This window comes from Nannobrachium achirus (genome assembly GCF_963921795.1).
Source record: "Nannobrachium achirus genome assembly, chromosome: 9".
NCBI classification, from domain to species: Eukaryota; Metazoa; Chordata; class Actinopteri; order Myctophiformes; family Myctophidae; genus Nannobrachium; species Nannobrachium achirus.
Window position 1 is genome coordinate 48,179,084 of NC_137818.1, and position 17,611 is coordinate 48,196,694.

Consider the following 17,611-nt stretch of genomic DNA (forward strand, 5'->3'; position numbering starts at 1 on the left):
AACGTGTGATCAATTATCATATAATTATGGTTTAATTTGCTGATAAAAAAAGAACCTTGAATATAATGTCATTGCTGCTGTCGTCAAAACAAGCGCCGCAATTTTTGTCCTCACCTCTTCATGACCAGTGGCAGTGACCAATCACAATTCAGTCATCTAGTCACATGATCAGCCAGCTACTTCATACAACAGTTAATAAAACCAATCGATTTGATCGATTATAAAAAAATGATGTCTAGACTCATGTCATCAACATGGATCTGTCCCATATAGCGCCACCATCAGGCCGATTCTTTTTTTTTTTTTTTTTAACACATTTTTGGACACTGCTCCACCACATTTTGCCCTAAAATCACGCTGCGACCTGACGGTCGCTTATCTCCCGATTAGGGAGTCTTACTGGTATAATAAATCCATTAGTAATCTATCCGTATTTTGGGCATGTCATTATATAGTAGGAGTAGGTGATAAGTATCACAATTTGTACAAAAAAAAGAAGAAAAAAGCAGATCTAAACGCTCATAATGTGTTGTGATGCGCCGCGTAGTGAGCTTGCAGATTGTTTACTCACAATTCATCATCAACAAGCCGGGGTTCATTGATACACAGATGTTTCGCTTAAAAAGAAAAGGCAATTGACAGAATAATCGCTAGAAAATAATCGACAGTTGTCTGCTGTGTGGCGTGTGCAGAAGCACGCCACGTGTCAAGCAGGCAGGAGGACATATAAGGTCAGTTCTAAAACCAGGGCTGACTGATTGACTGGCATTTCACCAATAAAAGCCTCAGGGATACGTTACAGATAGATTGATGTTGTCCGCTGACTGGTGCAAGATAATGTGTTTGATGTTGGCAAAGCAACCTATCATCATCCTTCACCTGGACATGTTTTGGTTCTTAAGACAAATGACAACAGGAACACAACTGTAACAAAAACTGGAACTCCAAGTGACCCATTTTATCCAATCCAACAAATACAAAATGAATTGTGTCAACGAGACGAGGCCTGAACAGTCCCTTCCACCTCAACGCAAGCATGTATATCACTGTAGCACAGTGTTTCTCAAACTTTGAAATTTGAAGGTCTCCCCTTAACTTTGGCGCAGTGTACAAATGGAACCAAATGGACCCGTTAGGGTTCATTTGGTTCCATTTGTACACTGTCAAAGTTACAGACTTGTAAGGGTCAAATTTAGACCCCCATAAAGGAACTTGGAGAGTCCCTGAAATCCACTTTGAGAAACACTGCTGTAGAAGGAACGCAGTACAGTGCATCCTCTTGAAATCACAGCAGAACAGCTCTACAATGTGATGGTGTGGACGAGACTGAAAAGAATCTTGATTTCAGAGAACTCTTCGCTGGTCTAACACTGCACTGATTTACTAGCACCAAGAGATAAACAGTCAATGCTGATGTTGAAGATGCGCAACATTTGCGAGAAGACCAAAGGTTTCTCTCAAAATCATAGAGAGTGGGGCGCCCGCTGGCCTACTGGTCCGGGCGCATACCACTTAGGCATTGCCACATAGGCACGGATGCCTGGCGGCGTCGCCGGTTCGATTCCCGATCCGGACGACCTTTGCCGCGTGTCACTCCCCGTCTCTCTCCCCATTTCCTGTCAGTCTACTGTCCTATCAATAAAGGCATAAAAGTCCAAAAAATGAATCTTTAAAAAAAAATGGGATCAATAATCATGGCTGACTGGTCAGTTAGAGTGTGTGTGTGTGTGTGTGTGTGTGTGTGTGTGTGTGTGTGTGTGTGTGTGTGTGTGTGTGTGTGTGTGTGTGTGTGTGTGTGTGTGTGTGTGTGTGTGTGTGTGTGTGTGTGTGTGTGTGTGCTTGCGTGCGTGCTATCCTACCAGAGTCTTGACTGGACTTGGACTCAGACAGGCTGACAGCGGAGGCATCTCGTGACTGGTCGATCATGCCTATGTTGACCTTGTGCTTGTAGGGATCCAGGGCCCCCAGCAGACCCAGCACACGGATAGCCTGGTGGACACACACACACACACACACACACACACACACACACACACACACACACACACACACACACACACACACACCCTGTAATACAATCTCATAAATCTCGTACAAATACGTATTTGTTACCCAGATGTTGCTACTTAAAAGTGTGGTTGAATAACAAGCTACAAACCCAAACTCGACAGCGTAGAACGACCTCAGTAGAAAACATTAGGCACAGTTTTGGACCCTTACCTCTGACTTTGGGAGAATTATGAGATTTCCCTTTGCATCTGAGTATTTGTGACACTGCATGACGCCATTTCAACCATAAGGCATTACCTCAATGACAGACTGGGTGACAAAGTCCCCCCTGAGCCGCAAATGAAGGAGTGAGTTGAAAGACTTGACTTTGCCAACGCTTAGATCACTTAACCACGTTCAACCTGCCATCCCTATTTTTTCATTAAAGGCAAAAATAACACAAACACACAATATATTGTAACACACCCACACACACATGGTGACAACAGGTCACCATGCAACGCATTATGAGCTTGTAGATCTGCCATATTTACTTTTTATTTTTTAAATAGGGCTTAAGTCGTTAAGGCTCAGGGGAAAAAACCCTTCGGAAACGTGGCAGGCTCTTACATATTCCCGTGATTATGACTTGCAGGTCAAAGTGGATGCGATTGAACAGGCCTGCATTTGTTTGGCGAATGCCGCCAGCTTGGGTTTGGCGTGGAAACGAGTGGCCGTGTTGCCACCGAGGTGTCACTTGCTGCTAGGAAAACAAGGCTCTGGTGCCAGGGCTGAGGACAGAGACAACATACCTCTCTCCTAATGCCCTGGTTCTGTTCCGTCTTGAGGAAGTTCAGCAGCACCTCTAGGAGGGAGGGGTATTTGCGGTAGGGCTCCACCACGTAGCCCGTACTGGCCACCTGCTGGCCCAGAGTCCACAGCGCCACCTAGTGGGAATTCCACAGGGTAGAGCTTAAGAGTCCGAGATCATCACTACTTGATTACAGGTAGAACTAGAAAGATGCAAACATATATGTGTATGTCATGTGAAGCTTGACCAATCCTCAAGCCCCACCAAGTACCACTCCTCCATTTAACTCAATGGACTTCTGGGGCAGAACAATAGTGTGTTTCCTATGGCAACCACACTAATTAACAGTAAGACTCCCTAAATCGGGAGATAAGCGACCGCCAGATTGCATACACAAACTTTAGAAGGCAATGGTAGCCAATCCGGAGGGAATATGGGAAATGGGACAGATCCATGGCATGATTGATGATGACATGACTTTAGAGATACTGTGTACCAAGTTGCGTGATTTTAGGGCAAAATCTGTAGGAGCAGTGTCCATAAATGTGTTTTGCAAGAATCGGCCTCATGGTGTCGCTAGAAGTGGGCCATGTGAGAAATGAGGGGTTGCGGTTTGGCAGCCAAGGAGCGTGTGTGCAAAGTTTGGCAAGGATAGGGGCAACAGTGGCGGAGATATGAGTAGGGCAAAAGTGTGATGTGACGGACAGACAGACAGACTGACTGACTGACAGCCGGTGGAGGTTTTGATAGCAACTGCGACCTGACCGTCGCAAAATTTATGCCACACTGAATGCACACAGCCCATACTGAATTTTTGTAATTACGATTATGACTACAGAGTTTTTACTCAATGAACCCAATGTCCCAAAGAACTAGAAAAACATGCACTTGATAAAGTATCCAACTCAGAATCACGCCACTCATAGTCATATGTCTGTTATTTTTCCAAAAACATGAATACATTACAACATTATGAGACAGAGGGCGGGGAGGGTGTTTGTACTGAACGTTGAGAGATTCCATGTGTTTCTTTTCATAAGAAAAGCCTGGCATTAAAACAACTGAACTTGCAAGTCTTTAAATAATAGTGCACAAAGTGTTTCTTTTTAACCAAGGTGATAACAGAAAAGTCTTGACTGACTGAACAATTCTTTTCGAGACATAAATTTATAAGATTTAGTGCCAGGTACGTTTTGAGGTAAGGATTACTACGATGTGTTGGGAGACAATTGTGGAAAGTATGGGAACCATATGAACCAGCCAATCACTTTCTGGAAATACCTGTCTCTTGGCCAATGAGGAGGAGTCCTGAAGCATGTCCATGATGATGGGGAAGAGCTCGTCCATCCACTTCCTCATCTCCAGGCCGCTCACCTGTCAGCGCAGGTACGGGTGAACCAATCAGAACAAGGAAAGACGCATTCGATGGGACTATCAAAGTTAAACCTTTACACCACCTTTGGAGGTTTAGATTTCTGAATGAATCCTATGCTTGTAGCAGTTCTTGTGTATTCATCATGCTCTTTAATCTTCAGTAAAACCCTTTCTAACTAACATCTGTTGTAATGTTGCACTGATTCTTCTGTGTTCAAACGGATCTCTGTCTGAAGTTGCCCTTTTCGTCTCTTTGGCTATGCTACTAACCACAGCAAAGTATTAATAATTTGACTCAAGGTCATTACAGTATTCTCAAGAAATTAAAAAAAGTAATGGAGGGGGGGGGGGGGGCTCTCCTGCACTGGCACAGTTTACATTTTAGGCATTTAGCATTTAGCACGGCTCTTCACACTGTCTAGCCCTAGAATGTCTGTGATTAAACGAATAAGTATTCGTGTTTAATACAAAGCCATAGAACGGTCCCCTTGCGCGGTGGTTAGCAGCTAATCTGCGAGGCACTAAAGTACTGCGTGTTACTTGGGTACTCACCCAATAATTCATTCCTCAGCCTGGGAGAAAGATAGTCCTGTAGTGTCATATCCCTTTGAAAGCTCTGGCTGAAAACTTATCCACGAGCCAAACACGGACGACTTTCCGACCGGGCGAGGGGCCCGGAATGACTGCTGGACTGAATATATCATAACTTCCTTTGGGAAGCACAAACGTATGGGGCACACAATCACGCAGGTGGCGTGATTAGTCACCCCACGTCAATCACAAGCACCTGTCAATTTTAAACACGAATACTTATTAGTTTAATCACAGACATTCTAGGGCTACACCACTGTCCTTCTTACTCTTCTCTGGGGACTGTTTTCTCTCTGTGGGCAGAGCTCCCTGAACTCAACTCAAGACCCCTTTTTTTCTGCGAGGGACAAGCTCACTTTTCAGGGAAAAAAGAAAGGGGAATTCAAGATGAAACTCTACATATCGGCTTTGTGGGGAATCGTTGTGCTATACTGTATAAACCATCACATTCACTATGTTCTCCTGTAAAGAAGAAGCCCGATGTCTTGAACACTTGATTCGTCCTTATTATTGCAGACAGCAACTGAAGAATGACATAAGGTGGCAAGCAAACATGCTCTTATCCTGTTTTAGCTGAGACTTAGCCAAGATTCCTTCATAAAAAAGGACATAAGTGTGATCCCGAAACAGCATTTGACAGCATGAACAGCATAAGAAATGCTTACAGTTGGAATTCTATTATTCAAGGCCTATTTTCCTTTCTAGATCAGAAGGGAATAAAACATTGGCAGTCAAAAGGCTACAGTACCTGGGCCAGCTCTCCAATGGTGGCCAGGACACTGATCACCACGCCAGGGTTGGGGTCTGGGTCTTTCAGCTTCAGGATGAGAGCCTGAGGAAGGGAAGAGAAGGGCAAGGTTGCCTTGAGTGAATGGGAAGACAATATCAAGCAAACTGTGCAATGACAAAATGCATCACAGAGTTGGAACAGCAAGTCTGCCATATGAGATACAGTCTGAATTGGCCAGACGACTAAAAAGAAAGAGGAATAAAACATATCTGAAAAGAGGGGAAAAAAATGACAACTTTGGAAGTCGGAGGGGAGTGAGTTTGAGGGAGAGAGGAGTGGAATGCCATACATCATCATTCAGTGGGGCAGGTGACTGGCAAGAATCCTAGTTATTGATTTGTTGCAAACAATAGCTTGTCTTGTACAAAAATGATACTGTACACACTAGACAGAGCCAATTGTCTGTGTGAATTGGACATGGTGTTTATGCTTTCTGGGGTGTAGAGCAACCAATACTATTCTAAAAATGACTGGGATGGTCTCATTTCGTAGCCATCACTTTATGGAAAACTAACATAACCCAACTTCACCACAGGTTTATTTCCGCTTCTTTGAGAAACTACGCAATGTTTATCTGAGCAACACATTTAGTGGAATGTAAACAATGGACTTCACTCGATAATACTCCAAACTTAGATTACTTTTATGATAAAAACACATTTTGTACGTTTTGATCTGTGGACCCTTGTAAATATAGATATTTGCAAAATCTATAAATATTAACTTCAAAACAAGCCGCACATTGGGGGAGAGGCATGCTTTGTATTCTAGACAACTAGGAAACCACAAGGCAGTGGAAAACATTTCCATAAAGACAGATGACTGTTTATATGGGCTTTATTTGGACTCTGTTCACCTTGTATGCTCTGTGTCCGTAATGTATCTGTTGGCTTTGTTCAAGTACTGATGTCAGTGCAGTAAATCTCCACCGTTGCAGGAAATGGACCATAGATATGAAGCCAATATGTTTAAGGCACTGATAACCTTGCAATTAACCATGCAAGAGATTGCAATAAAGAGGCGTTTTGGTGGGCTGAACTTGAAACAAGATATTTGTTTAGAGCATTTGAATTATTTTTAAATCTCAACTCTTTATCATTTTGGCGCTGTCGATTTTCCTTGGGCGCTGGCTAAAACCTTTTTCGGGGGGCGCCAAAGATTCCACTGTACGGGAAGCACCCTGGATTTCGGACATAAATAAAAAGGTTTTTATTGCAGATTAAGTCCTCGTCACCGACATTCTGTTCATAATATTGTGAGCACACTACTGTACATCAGTGCTTCTCAAAGTGGGGTCCTGGGACCCCCAGGGGTCCTTGAGGGGATCCCAGAGGAACCAAATGGATTTGTGGAGCTCTGTAACTCTCTTTCCATTTGGTTCCATTTTGTATACTCTCTGAGTTATGGGTCTAATCAGAACAAGGAAACCAATGGTCCTAATGACATAGCAAACAGGGGGTCCTTGGAAATGAAAAGGGGCACTGCATCATGAAACCCCATATTGTGTAGGAAGCCGGCTCTTCGGGGCGGACGCCTCGTCATACCTTGAGGATGGGCTCCATGTACGGGCGTATGAGGCGGGGAGCGTTGGAGACCAAGTGACCCAGCATGCGAGCGCTCTGCTCCTTGTTCCTGCCCACGCCACTGTGTTCCAACTCTGTCAGGATCTGCACACAGAGACCACGACCACGTCACAGAGAGGAGACGAGAGGAGACGAGAGGAGATAGACCAAGTTGAATTATGTGTGTGGCTGCATACATCTCGACTACGACAGAGCTTGGTTTCCGATGCTCTGCTGCCCTCTAAAGGCAATAAGGCATCTAACACAGGGGTCTTCAACAGGGGGCAGAGTTGCTACAGGGTGTCCTCCAAATCTTTGTGTGATAGAAACCATTTTTCCTTCCTTTTTCATATTAACTACTTGAACCCTAGCGTCCCTATTCAGATAACTTTAGCCAAAAATAGCAGATCTACAAGCTCACAAAGCTTGTAGATCGGCTATTTTCAGCAAAGAGCTTTGGTGTAGAGGGGAAAAAGAGCAGACTAAAAGGTCAAGTACAGAGTGAAAGGTCAAGTTTTTTAAGTATTGACGGTTCTGAAAAACACAAATTGACATGATTCCAAAATACACTGATGATTGTGCTGTCAAAAGACGAAACTATATGGACTCTATTAAAAGGTTGTGGGGTCCCTGCTTCATCTCTCTCTAAACTAAGGGGTCCTTGGCCTTAAAACGTTGAAGACCCCTGTTATAAGGCATCTAACATGAATTTGACAACACATGTGATTCCTGTATGTTTGTGTGCTCTGTTGCTGTACCCAAAACCATGAACCCCTAATATGGGCATTTCAGTGGCGATTTCCTACCTGAATGAGCATCTTGCGCAGAAATGGCATGACGAAGGCCGGGTTCATGCTGCTGAGGCGGCCTATGGTGCAGATCGCCAGCTCTCGGATCTCAAACACTTCGTCGTTGAGGGCCACAAACAGAGCCTGCAGGTTCTCCGCCTGGGCCAGGTGGGCGTCAAATCGCTCGTCCAGAGACGCCAGTACACAGTAGCGGATGTCGGGGTCTGGAGGACAATGGACACAGAACTTCAGACAGAACACTTATTGGCCCAGAACAAGGAATTTGAATTGCTCCGTGTTCACACATTATCAAAAAGTAAGCGGAAAGAGCCTTTATTATTAACCCATTTAGGCCTAGAATTAGAAGGATTCAAAAGACACTTATAGAATCGGGTCAAAATTCTAATGTTCACGACTTTTCAAAAATAGCAGATCTACGAGCTCGCAGCGCGGCACTCGGTGCCGCGCTGTGAGCTTGTATATCTGCTATTTTTCAATAGTTAAAGCATAAAATAATGATACACAAAATGTGTACCCGTTCTAAATGGGTTAAAACGCCAACCTGTTTCGACCTACACAGGTCTTCATCGGGGCAAACATTTATGTAATCCGACAGCCATTGTCATTAAATAATTAAGGCAAAATATGACATTTTTAAAGGATGTGTACAGAATGATACGCTGTAGCAATATTTTTTAGGACACAGCACTTAGACATGGATATATCAACTACACACACCCAACTGTGCTTGTCTATTCCAATGTTACTGCACGTGCCATTTGCTTGTACTGTAGATATCTGCATAGATGTTCTTATCCCATGAGAACCGCCAATAATAACTGCAAAATTGTGTGATTCATATTCACAAATTTATATTCGTCAAATGAACTGCTGTGTGACTCTCGGTCAGACTGTCGCCTGCTGGCGGCCGTCTGAACTCACATTCTCGCCTCAAAAACACAACCATTTTGTCTCTGAGGTCCTCGGTAAGGAGTAGGACCAATGCTTGATTCACACGCCGTGCGCCAAAAACAGCAGATCTACAGCAGAAGCTTAAAGCTTGTAAATCCGTTTTCCGCCTCGTTTTGTCCGCTAAATCCTCCCCGACACCTTGTGCGTCAAAATATAAAATGGGTGGTTAATCGATTTGCAGACGTGTACAAAATAAAATACTCGATTCATGGACAAACTAATCTTTAGAATAATCGCTAGGAAAATAATCGACAGTTGCAGGCCTACAACAGCCGGCGTCTTTTCCAAGCCCCCAGAAACCAGGGTGAGCCCTGAGGCGCAATGGACATGGTGGCCGTTTTGAGGTACTGCAGTTGGGGCCACTAACATGAACGCGCGTCTAGGCTTCTTTGTATTGACGCGCGTTCATACCGGAAGTGCTCGTTCATGAATTGGAGCCCCAGCGCGTCCATGAACACAAACTATGACGAAAAATGCGTCACAGTGGCCCCACCACGTCACGGTTTTACTGCCCGGAAGAAGGGGTGAAAACGCCTCATGCGCTGGGTGAGCAACTCAATGCAAGTGGACGGGCGGGGATATCTGGTGTCCTCTCTATACTTCTTATAACTCTATGGTCTTTTCCCTTTGGTCTTACCGGGATCCGTGATGCCGACCACCAGCAGCTTGCTGAGGACGTCGGCCACCACCTGCACGGCGGTCTGGCTGACCACGTGGCCGTGGCCGCTGATCAGCTGGATGGAGGGGGTGAGCAGGCGGGAGCAGGTGCGAGCCGCCTCCATGCGGATCTCTTTGTGCTCGCTGTTGAGGAAGTGGTCGGCACAGTGGCGCACAAACTGAGTCAGCGAGTGTCCTAGAGAGGGAAAAGGAAAGGAGGGTCTGTGACTTTTGTGGTCCATGGCAGTGGTTCTCAAATAGTATTCATGTCAAGGACCCTCAAATTGACACTTCGACACAGCCTGCGGACCACCATTTGAAAAGATATGCCTGGGACCACCATAAGTGATGATTTTTCTTTTTTTACAGCTCTAGCAGTGATTCTGAACCGTTTTAATTTCAAGGACCCACCAGTTTGACATGCATTTACACCCCCATTTAATGTCATTTCTATCTCTGAGACCTCAATTTATATTGTAAATTCAATGTTAATTTAACTCAGAGTGTACAAATGGAACCTACAGGTCCATTTGGTTCCGTTTATACACTCTCTGAGTTACAGACCCATAAGGGTCCCATTTGGTTCAAGGACCCCTGGGGGTCCCCGGACCCCACTTTGAGAACCAATGGTCTATATTTACACGCATCTAGAATAGTGACTAATAAATCTGATTATTGTCTTATTCATTGAATTGATACATCACAGCTTGGTCATAGAGTAAAATCTCACATAATTATAGACCACTTTTCCGTTAATGTTTTTACTTTTAGACACCGCATTTGCTTACATTTTCTGCATAATTATTAAAACTAGCCCTTACCCGTTCAAAGATATGAGCTCCGAAATGATGTGCAGTGTGTGGGTTATGGGATGTGCACTGTGCACACAGTATATGAGGGATGGAAAGTAACTTTAACTGGTGCTTGCATGATAATGTGTAGGAGCATCAATGTAAGAAATACCCGTTTCGTTTAATGGCTATAGAGATAGTGTGTACCGATCTGCATGATTTTTGGACAACATCTGTAACAGGGCAAGACAAACGACCCCCCTCCCCGCCCACCCGCCTGCCTGCCCACCCGCCTACACACACACACACACACACACACACACACACACACACACACACACACACACACACACACACACACACACACACACACACACACACACACACACACAGAGCTGGTTAAACATGTTGCCTCATGCTAGATGCAGAATAGACATGCCTCAAGCTAGATGCAGAATAGATATAGATACACCATAAAAATGCTAATATACAGCATATGATTTGTGAAAGTGACAAACGGGCTTCACAGTTATGTCAGGTGTGTTCATATATGCTAATGGTGATGCGATTTCAGATCAATTGCTCCAGCCACTGAGGAGAAACGCTGTGACAGACACTCAGACAGACAGACAGACAGACAGACACTCACTCAGACAGACATTCGGAAAATTATATGTTTGATATTATCCAACCTGAATAATTGAGTCAATGTTGGCAAAACCTCATTGCGTGGGTAACGTGTCATTAGGTCGAACACCCTTTGGATCGACCACCAAACTCTAGCCCAAACCCTAATCCTAACCTCAGTAAAACTATGCCTAACCCTAACCCTAACCCTAAACCTAACCTCAGTAACCGTGACGCGGGTGATTATCTAACCTGCCGACGCTCGTGGGTGATTATCTAACCTGCCGACGCTGTTCGACCCAACGGGAGTTCGACCTATGGGGCAGTCCCCCATTGCGTGTGATATTATAATTGTATATATATATAATAATACAATAATGTATGGATTTTTTATTGTTGTGTGTGGCGTTACCTTCAAACTCGAAGCTGCCCAGCGTGCGGAGGGCCAGGGTGATGCTGCCCACGTCGCTGGCCTCGGGGATGTTGGTGAGGCTGGGCGAGGCCAGCTGGTGGGCCAGGCCCTTGGGCATGCCCGGGTGGCGCAGGGGCTTGTGCATCAGCACCAGGGACAGCATCTTGAGGAGGCCGTCCTGGATGTCTTTCTTCAGCTGGGGGATCTGACGGCTCAGGTCGTACAGCACCGCCGTCAGGGCAGGGCTAGAGGGAGGGAGGGAGGGAGCGTTTACAAAACGGTTTAGAGACGCTTAGAACACTGGCTGTTCTCCAACCTTATCATGTCAAGGATACCCAAACTATATAACTATATATATTATATATATATAACTATATAACTATTATTTATGTATTTGACCACGGACGGACCCCTATCTGAAAATATTTTGTGCCAGGTAAGATTTCATGCAAGATTTGTGCCTTTAAAATATTTCAAATGTTAACTTTTTTTTTTCAATATATATATATTTTTAATAGAAGATGTGAGCTTGTAGATCTTTTTTTTTCTTCAAATAGCCAATGTACAGTACAGTATATTTGAATCCCCTCAAATACACCTGGGGGTCCCAGGGACCCCACTTTGAGAACCACTGGTTTAGAAATACCAGTGGATGACATCAATTATGTCAAGCTGAGTTTTCCTCCTCACAATCTCATCCTCATCCTAATCATACAAACTCATTAGCATCCTTCATTAAACCTAATGATGTTACCTAATGATACATCCAATCTACCAGCTTATTTACATGCACATTGATGATTCCATGAAATACACCAATTAAGGAAATGGTCACACGGTCTTAAACCCTTAAGCCCTAGATACTTTATCGTACGATAAAGTATCTACAAACAAACTACTAGAACTACTAGCTCAAGGGTCTTCAATGTTTTTCGGGCCAAGGATCCCTTAGCTGAGAGAGAGATGAAGCAGGAACCCCCACCACTACATATTGGATAAAATTGTGTTTTAATCTCACAATTTTGTAACCTATTCTTCACCCAGTGCCAAATGCCTAGCCTCTCTACCTCTGCCAACCTGGGGAGAGCCCCGAACTGAGCTCATGCTTCCTTCAAAGACAGGGGCAGTGTGTGGAAGGAACACATTATTCCCACTAGTTCCTTTCAACTCCATCAGGCACCCTGGCAGACCAGGGGGAGGCAGTATAGAGACCAGGATTACTGCATGTTTTTTGCGAGGGGTACCTACCCTAGATTAAACTTTTACATGTCATAGATAGCTTCTGCTTCGTAGATGTGTTTGACAGCACTGTCAATGTGTAGCGTTGAGTTGGATTCAAGTTAATGTCTATTTTCAGACAGTTAAAGACTAAAACCCTCAATACTAAGAAAACTGGTACTTGGTCAGCTCTTTTTTTGCCGAAAATAGCAGAGCTCACAGCGAGGAGTTGTGAGCTTGTAGATCTGCTACTTTCAGCTAATGTTCCCCTCTGAATAGGGATGCTAGGCTTCAATAAAAAAATAAAAAAATAAGAAAATCCTGTCAAAGATTTTGAGACAGTCCTGTACTAGCTCACAATGGGTCGCAAAGCCTGAGCTTGTAGATATGCAATTTCCAAAAGTATTGAACATTATTGTAATTAGAGATTGTTGAAAGTCAAAAACATTCCTCGACTATTAGGTTGTTTATATCAAACAAGCCTAGTGAGCACTTTAACAGATTATAACACACTATTCGGAGTCATCAGGGTATTCGTGCGCACATTAGCACAGTCTGTCCTAAGCTCATGGTGTGTGAGTGTAAAAGCTGGTGTCCTACCTGAGACCCACAGCCAGCATGGGCTCCAGCAGCTCCTTGATATCAGGCTGGATGCTGGGACCCATAGCCCTGGACAACATGCTGATACACGTGAACACTGTGGCATCCACCTGCATGGTCTTCTGCCTCCTGTGCAGGCGCACGCACGCGCGCACGCACGCACACACACACACACACACACACACACACACAGAAAATTGCATTGAATGAGAGTAGTAAGGATATTTGAATTATAATTACATTTCCCTGTGTGTTGATTATTAGGGCTGCAACGGTTAATCAAACTCATTTCTACTACATATAGTTTATAATATATATCCCGTATATATAGTTTATAAATATCCCGTAGCATAAATGGACCGTGAAGTCCAACAGGGTTGCAACTAAGGCCGTCACGATTATGACATTTTACATGACGATTCATTGTCACTCAAATAATTGCGATTAACGATTTAATTGTGTTTTTGTCGTTGACAATTACATTTCTGTTTGGCTTTTAGGCTTTGAAGTCGCACATGGCAAATATGATACATAACCTAAATATACAAAGAAATTACTGACATATTTGCCAACTTTATACTTAAAAAAGAACACTGATAGTTTGATAGTGGAAATAGCCGATCTACAAGCTCACAACGCGCCGCGATGCGACACGTTGTGAGCTTGTAGATCTACTATTTCCACTACTAAAAACAATATCGGAAAATCTTTCAACATGGAAACGATTATGACGATTATGTCAAATAATCGCGATTATGTCAAATAATCGCGATTGGACGATTATGTAATAATTGTGACAGCCCTAGCTGCACCAGTTAATATCTGACCCTTTATGGGTTTCCTCTCTCGCCTGCACTTATTTCATGTCTTTTAGTAATGTTAATACTGCTTTTATTGTGCAAATAAGTTAATCAAATCAAAAATATGTTGATGTTATTGTAACTGTTTCAATACAGATGATAAGGTGGTTGGTGTTGTTAGCTTCTCGTCACACTGCTCTAGTCTATATGGAGTAACCTCGCCCACCAGGCTTTCTGAGAGAAAGCCTGGTGTTCGTTCACAACAGGCCGTTTGGTTTCCGCCTAAAGCGCGGAAACCACTAGAAGAAGCGGCGTCGCTTTGATTTGGTTCCCTCCGTTTGTTTCCCCAATCCCTATTAAAATGCTCGAGTAGCCTAGTGTAGTCTTGCCAGTCGCTAACAGTTGGGACTAAAAGATGCATATACCAAACACATTTTTCAAAAGCAAAACTACACCGCATCAAGGAGTTTATTAGGTAGGCCCTAAAAGTATGTCCTTGAGCGCAGGGGAATTATTTTGGGTTAAAACTGAATCCGGTTTGATAGTTCCGGCAAATTGTAGTCCTTTGAGTACTACAACATGACGTAAAGTGGTTTCCTCTCCCGACCGGATCAAACCTGGAAAAGTGAAGTGATCCCAGACTAATATGGAGAGGTAGATGACTGACTTGTGTGCAAAGTCCTTGGGCGGCAGCGCGGCCTTGATGATCTCCAGGATCTTGGTGAGGTAAGGATGGATCTCTGTCCTGACCGCCACCACCAGCAGCCCCAGGGCCTGGAAGGCTGCCGTCCTCTCCTTCTCTTTCTTCAGACAGCCCAGCAAGTAGCCCATGGTGTCTGAAAGGTACTGGTCTGCAAGCGGGATTACGAGAGTTAATCACAATGAAAATATTATACCAAAGGTTTGAAATGAAGGGCAGTCCATACAGTCTCTGACCACTGAACTTTTTGTGGAAACAGTATGGACTGCCCTTGAGGGTGTAACTTTGGCAGGTAAAGATCCATCGTTGAGAGCCTCTGCTCTAATTCTAAAGTGGTGCATTTCTTTAACCATTGAGGCTGGATAGGAGAACAGAGACAGTTGATTTCAGGTCAAGTCAAGTAGTCAATATTTAAAAATAACTTGAGTTAAAGTGTTTTACAATACAAAGGATGAGCTAACAAAAAACAACCTCAATATGTCGTAACCCACAAAAGCAAAGACTAAAGTGTAAAACACGGTAAATGAAAAAAAAGTAACAAAAGAGTAAGAGGGTATTTACATAATATTAAAATAAATCCAATGAGTGGAAAGAAAACTGAGGGTATTTAAATTAGTTTTAAACTTGGTCAATGGTGAGGCAGGACTTAACAACATGGGACGGGGAGATTATTCCAGAGTCTACAACGGAGAATTCATGCTGACGTTCACATCCTACCAGTGAAGGTGTTAGCCTGGAAGGCAGCCAACCGTGGCAAGAGGTTCAGGGTGGTCATCTGGATCAAAGGGTTCTTACTGGTCCTGTATTTTAGCACCCAGCGACACACCTGACCCAGACAAAAAATAACAGGCCTTCAATTAACTCTCAAATACCTGGAACGCGCCCGAGTCGCGTTAGATTTGAACCACTTTAACCATTATTGTATGCTTTAACCTTAGAAAAATAGCAGATATACAAGCTCACAGCGCGGCACCGAGTGCCGCGCTGCGAGCTTGTAGATCTGCTATTTTTGAAAAATCGTGAAAATGTGTGCAAGTCTATGAATATCTTTGACCCGATCTTTGACCCGACTTCTAAATCCTTCCTCTAAATCAGTGGTTCTCAAACTTTTTCATGTCAAGGACCCCGAAAAAAATTACAGGTATTTAGCCACGGACCCCCATCTCAAAATATGTTGTTCCAGGGACCCCCCAGAAGCAAATATTTGATTTACAAATGTTCGCTTTTAAATAGATATATTCAAAGACTTGCAAAGAAAAATCATGATTTTTCAAAAATAGCAGATCTACAAGCTCGCAGCGCGGCACTCGGTGCCGCGCTGTGAGCTTGTATATCTGCTATTTTTCAATGGTTAAAGTAGTCAATAATCCTAGGCCTAAATGGGTTAACACGTGTGCTACTAACAGCACTAATCTCAAGAACAACGCTGTTGAGTCAATTCACACACCTAGTTTACAATTTAGGCATTTTTTGTCTCTTGTCTACTGCACATGAAGTCTGCCTTTTAGTTAGTGGGAAATGTGTTGGAATTTGCAGGAGAGGGTTTAAAATGTTCTAAATAATAATAATAGTTTTTTTGGGGGGGTAACATCCCAAGGAGCCTTTTTTTCTCTTGACAAATGGAACTATGTCCACAAGACACACAAGTTAAGTTTCCAGTTTGGCAGCTGAACGTTCAAGAGCTCCTGACACTCCAATTTGTTTTTAACTATAAGTGTTATAATATAGACTTAAAGGTTTTTATTTCAAAGTGCTACTCAACCATTTAGTGACAAGCTAAGAGCATATGCAGCCAACGGTTTTCCTGACATTTGGTGGATACACTCTTCCTCGGCTAACTTATCTGCTGCAATTGAAGCAGTTGTCAAGGCCCCAGGATTTCTTTGGTATTGAACATTTAAGTTCATCACATCTTTAACCAGCCGATAAGCATGGCCAGTAGTAACAAAACAAAACACTAATGATGAAGATTGTGTCTCTATGGAGACCATGAGAAAGATTATATGTGGAAATGCTCAACAGACAAGAAGCAAACATCATGTCCATCAAGATGATCCTGGAATCTACAACCACTAGAATTAACGGAACATACAGTATATGAATGAGCTGTCTCAGATTAACCGTCTAAATTTGTATTTGCAGATGACATGTCTTCTATTCAAATAAAGATCCTGACACCATCATAAAGGTACGCGTTAAATTAAGAACTTGGTAAACTGTCGATTTAGTACCAGTCCAACAAATTGTCACTCAACAATAAATAAACAAACTTCACTTCATATGTTTTGTCTTGTCTATGACCACATAACCTGGCATTATGCTTGATGAATCGTTATCCTGGAAATACATATTATGGCTATAACAACAAAAGTGTCTAAGAGTATTGGTATATATATTATATATACTACTGTGTAAAACCAGTCACTTGATCAGCACTGATGTAGCCACTATGTAATATTATTCTATGATGAATTCATTATTTTAATATAGTTTGGGCTAGTACTACTAATCAGACCAAATTTGAGGCCATTTACCATCATACCAAGAACAATAGGTTAAGTACATCAAAGACATTAATCTCAGCCTTTATTTTTTCACTTGTCCTCTGTGTTTATCAAGTGAACCATCTTCAAATAGTTTTTTTTATTTTTCATGGTTCATTGAGGAGAACTCTTCCCCCCCCCTCATGACATATATGTATAATTTTCAGTTCCATAATTACTCCAGAACGTGTCTCCTGTCTCCTCTCCGTTTCTTTGGTACATTATATTGTCTACTTGTCTTGTACATGACGTATGTCTATATTTTCTTTGTAACAAATGTGTGTATATTCCACATTGATTGAAATTTTACCCTAAATGTAATGTAAATCCCAGAGAAGGCCACTTCTCAAACCCCTGGGTTTCTTTTAGGCATTTTACTTAATCTT

The 17,611-nt window shown here is 43.1% G+C and overlaps 1 protein-coding gene across 4 annotated transcripts in view; it reads right to left on the reverse strand.

Moving 5' to 3' along the window:
* mtor (mechanistic target of rapamycin kinase) overlaps positions 1–17,611 on the reverse strand; it is a 161,059-nt gene that overhangs the window by 137,781 nt on the left and 5,667 nt on the right. For all 4 annotated transcript variants that reach the window (XM_080733387.1, XM_080733386.1, XM_080733385.1 and 1 more), the window contains exons 8-18: positions 15,400–15,508; positions 14,650–14,833; positions 13,183–13,311; positions 11,365–11,609; positions 9,515–9,730; positions 7,924–8,129; positions 7,100–7,222; positions 5,514–5,597; positions 4,082–4,174; positions 2,802–2,936; positions 1,860–1,989 (exon numbers count right to left, since the gene is read on the reverse strand). In XM_080733387.1, coding sequence (XP_080589513.1) covers positions 1,860–1,989; positions 2,802–2,936; positions 4,082–4,174; positions 5,514–5,597; positions 7,100–7,222; positions 7,924–8,129; positions 9,515–9,730; positions 11,365–11,609; positions 13,183–13,311; positions 14,650–14,833; positions 15,400–15,508 — 1,654 coding nt within the window. The remainder of the gene's footprint in view (positions 1–1,859; positions 1,990–2,801; positions 2,937–4,081; positions 4,175–5,513; positions 5,598–7,099; positions 7,223–7,923; positions 8,130–9,514; positions 9,731–11,364; positions 11,610–13,182; positions 13,312–14,649; positions 14,834–15,399; positions 15,509–17,611) is intronic.